The sequence below is a fragment of the Cephus cinctus genome, unplaced genomic scaffold, assembly GCF_000341935.2.
Source record: "Cephus cinctus unplaced genomic scaffold, Ccin1 Ccin1_scaffold1295, whole genome shotgun sequence".
Lineage (NCBI taxonomy): Eukaryota > Metazoa > Arthropoda > Insecta > Hymenoptera > Cephidae > Cephus > Cephus cinctus.
Window position 1 is genome coordinate 1 of NW_014333729.1, and position 10,115 is coordinate 10,115.

Consider the following 10,115-nt stretch of genomic DNA (forward strand, 5'->3'; position numbering starts at 1 on the left):
TATATTTCTCATATCCACGCGAGCTGGTGGCGTCGGATTAGATCTGGCCGCTGCTGATACTGTCATCATGTACGACAGCGATTAGGTAAGAATTAGTATTCACCATTATTTATACTGAATTCAAGAACATTTTTATCTTTATCAAAAAGGAGCCTTTTTATTGCAGAACCCACAAGTCGACATACAAGCAATGGCACGTTGTCACCGCATTGGTCAAACTCGACCTGTAGTGGTTTACAAGCTGTGCACTAAAGGAACAATAGATGAAAGGATTCTTAAACGCGGTGAAGTCAAACGCAAACTCGAAAAGATTGTCATCTCGAAAGAAGCATCAAAATTAAATTTAAACGACTATAACTCCGTTTTGGAATTGAAGCGGCTACTCGAGTCCAGCGAGCATGAAGTTGTCACTTCAGAGAAAGACGGTAATGATATTTGAGATGAAGATACGGCATTTGTTTTATGGTATACTATATAATGGTTACAGTTGACTATTCACAAATCTTGACAAACAACGTGGGACTGGCTTTTTATTATTCTTGTATTACAAAGCTCAGACATTTTCGACATGTTTTATCTATTGTAACAATAGTTATTAAAATATATCTCTTGGTTTTTTAATAGTATTTACACCAGAGGAGTTGGATAAGCTCTTAGATAGAAGTGATCTAGAAGTCCAAGATAAACACCTTCAGGAGAGTGTAAGTTCTTTAGACAGTACGGATGAACAGTCACAGGAGGAATAGATCATCATCAGCAACCCATCTCATCATTCCAGATAATTAATAGAATTAAATATGACTATTTTAATTTTTATAAGTGCCATGACCAAGTGTTCCGTTGACGCGATATTTATTGCCAGATACCATTCTTATTCTTAGTATTTCTACAGTTCCTGTTTTTATAACTGCCTTTTTTAAAAAATGATTCCCAAATCTATTCCGTAACTAAAACCCCGATACAGATAAATAGATCATTGTGATTCAAAAATGAACTTCCCAAAATTTTTAAAAAAAGTAGCTGCGTCCAAAATTCAAGTATTAACTAGTTATGCAACGTAAAAGAATGTACATATTTTTTAATGTAGGAAATGTGTAATATCACAGTTAAAAGACATTTTTCGTTTTAGTGAAATAACGCTTAATAACTAATAAGTTGCTCATTACTTTCAATTTACGGTACGAAAATTGTATTAAGATTCCTTAATGTATTTTTCTTAACTGTTATTTATTGATTTTCTATCTAAAAATGTATTAAAATATTCTTTCAATGAAAACATATGTACTTCTTTATTTCTATTTATCTATCTACTTCCACGATTTAATAACTTGGTGAATTGATGGAATCTGCTGTAACAGGATATTAAGAAATGCGGGAAAGCTTTTATATATTATTTAAAACCAGTAGGGCAATTTCAATATTAATTAAATACTTTATCTTTATTAAAAGCTATGTGATGATCTTGAGAGTAGTGAAAATACTTCTTGGTACACTATGTAAATTTACATCCTGAAGGATGTGTGACAAATTAAATTTAAACAAAATAATCTTGATTCGATGTAGAATGACACCTGCGATGAAAGGGTTAACACTGCGCGTGCATACTCATTGGAACCATAAGATGTATTTTATTACAAAGGTATACGTTCTTCAACAATTAAAATAGTTGCCTTATTAACAATATACATATATAGTATTATGATATACTTTGAGCCGTATCGTAAATCTCTTGCGCCCGTTTTCTTGAACGTGGTTCAATGCATAAACTCGTTTTTACTGGGCTGTTAGCCAATCAGTAACTTGTACTTCGAAGATGAACGGGAGTTTATGCATTAAACCGCGTTGAAAAAAACAAGCCTCAGTGTACACTGTTCACATCTAATTCAGGCATTCATACGTATCTTTGATTTGACATTTCACAGCGTAAATCTCTTACGCCCGTTTTGTTCAACGTGGTTCAATGCAAAAACTCGTTTTTACTGGGCTGTTAGCCAATCAGGAACTTGTACTTCGAAGATGAACGGGAGTTTATGCATTAAACCGCGTTGAAAAAAACAAGCCTCAGTGTACACTGTTCACATCTAATTCAGGCATTCATACGTATCTTTGATTTGACATTTCACAGATAAATTCAAATAAGGACCGCGAATGTAAATATATATATACGAATTTCTCTTGCTAGCTTAATCGTATCGCCGTTACATCGATTCCATAATACTGAACAAAAGTATTAAATTAAATTAAACGAGAGAAAGTTCTACATTGCAAGATCAATGAAGCTTCAATTTGCATCGAATGCTTGACAATTTCTTTTTTTTTTCACAATATATTCACGTGCTTGCGATAACAATAATAATCGAGTGACATACTCTGTACTCATCGGCTTGTTCTTCCTTCCTCTTTATGCGAATCTACAACATTTGTTTGTGCCTATTGTCTCGTTAGTATTATGTCGACAACCACTCTCGCCCCTCTACTAAACCACTATCCTAACCTGATGGTTAGCATCGGAGAAAGGACAAAGTTACTGCATATGCTAACGCAGCCATTGTTTCACCGGACTCCTATTCCCGGACAATTTCCGACGTGTTGAAAGCCACGAGAAAGAGAGCTCCATTGTGAGTGTCTCTTTTGCTCTTGTTCTCTTTCGCCCTATCTATCTATCTATCTCTGCCCTATCCAGTTTGCTTATAAACGTCGCAGGCAAATCGTTTAGAAGTTACTGGCAGTGTGAGTCTCAGTGTAATTAGCATTAATTAAATGGAGCACGTATTCAAGCGCGATTCCCCGTTTACGTCCTGACGTGGTATCAATATACGGTTCTTTAGCTTGAATGAATTACCAATCAAAGTTGAAAGCTAACGTGCGAACAGTTTGGTTTAACAGGATTTAGTAATATAGGGTGGTAAAAAGAATATAATATTCCGAAAGCTATTAGGAAATAATGTAACATGTCACGAAACACGACACCTGGAGGTGCTCATTATCAAAATTTCATTTATCACAAAAAGGGAAGTCACCGTAGATCTTGGAGCTTCCTTCATCTTCTGGTGAATAACTCTGCCTATATTTTATATGCGTGTAGTGTATCAGGCGACTGGTTGGAAACTTTCATGGGATTTTAATGAACAAACGGTATCTATAAATTAATGACAACGGATCGGTTAACCACATTGTGGCAATCTGCCGCAGAGTACGTTTCGCACTTTGCTAAATGAAAGTGCGAAGACTGAGTGCTAATTCCCTCGGCATCGTTCATTAATACCGAATACATGTGAACTCGCACAAACGAAAAAGAGATGGCAATTGGACAAAAATTATCCATGCGCTCTAGAGAACGCACGGAATTTAGATCATTCATAAGATAAGGTGTAACACGTAGCTGATAAAAATTCACACACGTGCGTCACACGAGAGAAACGTAAAAGGGTAAAAGTCATCTGCTTGGTTAGGTATTAACAGCTAGCCGGAAAAATAAAATGCTGGAAGCATGGATACCGATTTACTATATGAATAGGTGACTGTGTGGATCTTAACTTTAGTAAAACATTCCAAAGTCTGTATCTTTTGGAGTACAAGGAATACGTTAATGGAACTTGGAAAATTACTCTGGTTCTTGTAGCAACTATTCATAGAGGTTATAGATTCCAAAATAAGCAGTGAGTATACCTACAATTCATTACCATGCGATTTAAATGTAAATGAAAATTGTAAATAACAGCATTTTTAGAGTTCTGTAGAAATCTAGGAACCCTTATGATTTCGGTCAGTCTATCCGTCTGTTTGTATGTCACAGGCCTCCCATTCTCTCATTTATGGACCGATTAAGATAAAATTCGATACATCGACGTAGATCGATGTCCCAAAAATAGAAATCATAACATTTTTTTAAAATTGTTTACCCCTTTCCCGCACATTAAATAGTGACCCATCGAGTGAGGTGTCTTTTAATAGGACTCCTCAAATGCAATTCAAAAGGTTCTTAGACCTTTTCATTTTAACCCTTCAATCAGGAGATATTTGCTTTCAAAGTCGTTATCAGAGTGTCCCCACCCCCCTCTAATTTCTAAACTATCGATGCAAAAAATCTGAAGAAATTCAAATATGTAGCTTTCAATTAATACGTTCAATCAAAATTATAACGAACACCGTAGCAAAAATAGTTTACGAAAAATATAAAAATAACTCTTTTCCGGTACGCTTTTGTGGAAATTACATCTTTCGCCAGCAGCTACTACAGAATGACTACAGAAACCCTATCATGTGCGCGCCCAACACTCTACTTGACTACTTTTACAGACATACCTCAGCAACACGAAGTTGAAGGCATATTCTGCAAGATTAAAAATAACTTTGACACCATTTTCGTAATAAGTAAACCTAAATAAAAAGAAATTTTCTTCTTCGATTACTCTTTCGGTTTTGGCTTAATTATTAAGATGCTAGTGTCGAAATGATTGTTAACCTTGTAGAATGGGCCTTTAACTTTTACTCACATGGTAGTGAAAGCCACGCAATCCTCTTAATGTGATATCATGCAAACCCCCTATGATAATAACAATGCAGCTATACTACCTATGATGATGGTAGAAAATTATAATGATGATCGATGGTGATACTATCGGCAGGGAGAATGAGCAATGTTTGTAATTGAATTAATTTTATTGTTTTATTATACTGATGCAGTATTGTTACTCTTCAGGTACGACGAAATGGAACATCTCAACGGCGCAACTGCCGTTAGGAAAAAAACAGATACGTATATCTGCGCGTGCACGCGCGTACCCACAAATATCTACATTGAAAATTCCAAACGAATCGCTGAACTGAACACGTTGAGATTTACACGAGAAATAACGTTCCGGATGTAGATGGTAAAGTAGCGATTGCAGATGTCCCACAGTTCCGGATTCAAAATAGTGCATGAGCAAAATTTGAAAAGTTAATGCTGCATGTCTGAAATTTTTGGCCGAATAAAGTACTTAACGAATCGGATTGGAACTTGGAGACGAAATCAAACGCCAAAACATAGATTGCACACTGACAGTTTCACTCTGTTTTAACTCTGAGAGAATCGCTAAACCGACTGCGTTAAAATTTACAGAAAAAGAAACAAGTTTCTCCTGTAATTGAAAAGTTTGAAAACATTTGAAAAATTCAGCATTTGAAAGTTTAGCATCGATGAAACTAATTTTTTTTACAACATCGAATGGTTAAGACATAACGGCATAGTTCGTTGCGGTCGTGCCTCAAAACAGCTTGCCTCGATATTTTGAAATATATTATCTAATTTAAGACACAGGGAACAATAACTTATCCCCATATAGAGGCTTTCTCTCTTTCTTGGCAGAGATTAACATATACTATAAAGGAAGTCTTAAGATCCATCTTATAATTCCAATAGTTAATCCAACATATATAAATTTCAAAAAATAATGAACTAATAAACCTAAATAAAAAAACATTCTAAGTATCAATTCATTAATAAAGCGAATATTTCATATACCTATATAGGTTAATACTGATTATGTATCCATTAATTTTAGCGAGAGGGTCACCCATCTAATTGCATATTGCTGTATATACATAAATGTTGCAAAAGATACCCTCTTTTTATATCTCGTATAACAAAACGACGCGTAACCCATTTTAGCGTGTAAATCAATGATTCCCTTTTACGATGCCGTGATATGCGAACGCGTTACAGTACTCCATGCTCAGGGATTTATCTATAAACGTATGTACATACATATATCGAACTTAGCGTCTATAGAGGCTCAGCGTGGGCATCCTTTTGCGTGATATACGTGGGTCGTAACGGGAGCGGATACGCGACGTGAAAATACTCCGTATAAAAATGGTGGCCACGGGGTACAACGGGTTTGTACTGAATTGAGCGAGTAACCCGTTCTTTGTAATCTGCCGCTCAAGCGAGCCTAGTGAGTGAGTAGAGTCAGAGATAGACGTTCAGATATACATATAGAATGGGAAGAACGAAAATAGAACGTCGAGAGAATCGAGAAATAGTGAGAACCACGTTGATGCTCTTCGCCATGAAAAACGCAATAAAGCAGGAATATTGCGGAATAGGGACCCGTCCGCAGAGGTCGATGGATGGCCTTCTTATTGGTCTTTTTAGCGAGACCCTCTCGGTCAACAGGTGATGGCAATTACGTACGGGGACCCTTCAGAACTCCTCGAAATATCAATGTATAAGACATTTATCCTATTTACACCCAATGAAATAGAAGCAGAACACGGAGTTTGTGGAAGGTATGAAGACTAATTGTAAGATTTTTCATTCTCGTTTCATGCTCCAAAATATTCCCGTAGGATACTCACAACGTATATCTGCATCGAGCCATTAACATCCAACATGCGGGCCGCGTTATTTCAATTATGTCGCAGCTGTTGAGTAGGCTGCCTATGTACTACCGATGCTCGAATATGCTGATACTCGGAATGAGAAAGATAGAGAAAGATGGACGACGAAAACGCAGAAGAGCAACGAGAAAAAGAGAGAAAGAACGGGACTGCGAAAATGGGTCAACTCAAATACAACCTCGCGGATTAACGAGTCCTCGAATTCCTACGGGTCACTCCGACCGAAAGGTACTACTCCGCAGTTTCAAGTGGTCAAGTAAATGAGAGCACACAATTTCAAGTGACCACGATAAAACCGGTTCGATGGAAGGGAGTAGATGGGTACACGATGATACACCTATAGGTTGAGACACGCTAAATTCAAGCAAAGCCGTTCCTGCCTGGGCAATCCATGTTGAAAAGATCTTTCCATGGCTTTCTTCTTTTCCCTCCATCACTCTCCTCTTCTTGTCTATTTTTTTCCCCCTTAGTCCTGGTTATATTGCTGCCATGATTTACCACTCTCATGGAATCCTTATAATACAATTCTAGGACATTGACGTGCATAAATTTTCGCGTGGATTTAATCATGTTCCTTCAATTAAACACACCCTTCCGCCCTTCAATATCATAAATTCTTGACGCCATTTTTAAATAAGTGAATGTATTTTCATACAAGTCCGCATATTCAAATACAGCTATGTAATTCTAATGAAAGTAAAAATTGTATTACCCTTTTGTCCTACAGTGAGATTTCATTTCATTCGAGTTCCTCTTTAACCCTGTCGCTTCTTCGACGCCAGCGTTGAAAAGAAAAGGCACGATCCGGACATTTTTCTGGTCTCTTGTCAGCCTCCCTTACTGAGAACGTAAAGAAGCGCGAGTCACGCGCCAAACCGACAACGACAAATTCTTATCGCTCGCACGTGAATTTTAGACGACATCCCAGGAGCGAAATTCTTTGAAATGGCGAGAATTCATTTGCAACGAAAGAAGAGAGAAAAGGAAAAACTCGTCGATTCATTTGTTTCAGTACTTTTTACTTTTAATTTCGTTCCATTATTGTACATCAGGAAACATACGAATATACGTTTGAAGGGTATCGATACTTTTATTTAGAGTAAAGTCAAAGGACTTTCCATTCTTTCAGCAGGAATTTCTGCCTCGGTTTCTTGCGCGGGTGGGAACTTCAAATAGAATCAAATCTTTCTTTGTTTGATATTATGAGGGAATCCCGCGAAAAGGAGATAATAAAGAAAGATATTTTAATTGTTTCCAACGACAAAGACTTTTGTATGCCATTTTTCTTTTTATATAGATTAATATCGCGGGTGTTATGTAGTAAACTTCGCAATGGTTTACACGTTTTCGCGTTATCTTCACTTTACGTTAATGATGGCAAAGCTCCAAAGGTAGAAAATCCATTATAATCCAGTAAAACGCTTATATCAGCCGCGCCCGTGCTTGGTAATAATGAGCCGAGGAGAAACATAAAATTTCGCGTAGACGAGAGTCTGCTGCCGTAATGGAGGACATTCCTGTATTTTAGGATCAACGAATTTACTCGAAGCAAAATAATATGAGAGATGGTACCGGCAAAGAATAAGGGTTGATTGAAATTAACAACTGTAGTTAAAAACGGTAATAGTCATCTACTTCCTGAGCTTTAGGTCAACTTTCAGGTCACGAATTCAATTACGATTCGCTACACGAAATACCAAATTACTCGGTGGATGTGAATCAGAAGAAGTCACCAGGCCAAACGTATTAGACTGGTTCGTAATTTACGCTATACATCAATCTAACACGTCGTCGTCCGTGTCGCGTATTTAATTATCAATTCATTATAGAGAAACGTTAATTGATTGGCAAATTCATGAAACAACCTATATAGATTCCCCGCCAGTTTAAATCTATTAAATTTAATTTCTCTTTGATACTTATTTACTTGATAGATCTGTGAAACATTTATCAGTATTTCGAAATATCATTCATTATAAAATATAGATAAATGTTTCACTTAAATTTCTCACGTCCTTTTGCATTCACATTATGAAATAAAGGAAAAGATGCCAATAAAGTAACAGACATAGGTTGCTTCAGTAGCGATGCCTTCGTACGGTATAAGGACAGGGGTAGCTAGTTGCAACAAGTGCCATAAGTTCGATCGACAAATCCGACAGGTATGTAGCGTTCATTTTCCATTAGGGAGTTTCTTATTTAAAAAAATTTATCCTAAATTTCTGCTCATTCCCAACTTTAAGTTCAATCTTTCATACACTGTGCCAAAAAGATATTTACGATAAATATTTTGAGACTTCGAAAAGAGGCATATATTATACGAATGAAAACATAGTAAAAGATCGTTGGTTAAAATTCTCAACACGCCATACGACCTGTCTGACGCCATTATTCGTTGATTCGCCATTTATTTATAGCATTCCATGGAAAATCTTAAAGCATAGATAATACAGGATTTCTAAAGAAATTCAAGCACACGAAGATCTCGATCGTATTTTCAACATTAATATAAGAATAATTTTTGTTCAAGGCATTTGCAAATACGACAGGGATAATACGTAGTCGGTGTTGAATGAACGTTACTTGTTGGTGTTTACACTGTTTGTTAAAGAAACAAGAAGAATAACTGCATGATAAAAATATCTAACCGGTTCGTTTGTCTGCATCGATAACGACAGTGGATGAATCATGAACAGAGTGCACTAACCTGTTAGTCCGCAGAGTCCAGAATTTGTGGAGCAACTGAAGTGCCAACGGCTGCCGTCTATCCACGCCTCCTCTTCGCGAGGTTCTTCTCTGTGTATGGGTTGTTCTTCGAATTTTGCTACCCCGTCGCACCACTACTCAGTGCACACCTCCAACCATCAGTCAACCCTCCGCTTCCAGCAGCTCCTGCTTCTCTTCCTTTACCACCACGTCGACTACCACCTCCTCCAGCTTCTCCCCTTTTTACCTTCGACCCACTCTCTGGCGAATTTCCCCTCGAAATTCGCCACCAGTCGGCGTTTGCTAGGCGACACCCTTCCTCTGGTATCGGACAGTAACGTACAGCGGTCCGGAAGGGCCCCCGGAACTTAAATTGTGAGATTTCCCCCTATGAACCACAATGAAATTATAAAGAGGTTGATCCCCCCCTTCTCTCTCTCTCTCTCGCATCCCTTCTCCTCTCTCCATCTCTTTTTCTTTCTCATTCACCAACAAGTGTGTACTATGTTTCTTACTTTGTTTCATCCCTCCAGATTCTATAGGATGACTATAAAAATTTTCACCTCTCTCAGGATGAATTCAAACAATCTGAAACCATGCGATTATCCAAGAATGGATGAGGTAGAGGTTAAGATGAATTAAAGCTCATTTTTTGACGTAACGAATGGTGAGAGTCTACAGTGATGAACGGAAATGGGAAAAATAGATCTAAATCAATTTTACACTTTTTTTTCTCTTTTTTTTTAGAAATGTCAGATTTAGCTCCATGCAATTGGCGCATCAGATACTGCGATGTCACCACTACAGCCGCCGAACATCGCGATCCTCTTCTCCGGATCATGAACTCATTGCTGCTCCAGTGTTCCGAGCATTAAGGGAATATTCTCACTAAAGCGAGAAAACATTTTCTGCAGTGTCGAGAAGGTCTCACAATCAGTAGAAGGAGACACAAATAAATCATTCATGTCTACGCGATTGTAATCAACCGAAGAGTCTTAAGCTGGTTCAGGTCAAATTACCGGGGG

The 10,115-nt window shown here is 37.5% G+C and overlaps 1 protein-coding gene across 1 annotated transcript; it reads left to right on the forward strand.

Moving 5' to 3' along the window:
* The first annotated feature begins 147 nt into the window (after positions 1–147).
* Positions 148–1,156, forward strand: LOC107272820 (lymphocyte-specific helicase-like). Its single transcript, XM_015750344.2, has 2 exons — positions 148–425; positions 625–1,156. The coding sequence occupies exons 1-2, from the start codon at positions 191–193 to the stop codon at positions 744–746; spliced, it is 357 nt and encodes a 118-aa protein (XP_015605830.1). The 5' UTR covers positions 148–190; the 3' UTR covers positions 747–1,156.
* The last annotated feature ends 8,959 nt before the right edge of the window (positions 1,157–10,115 follow it).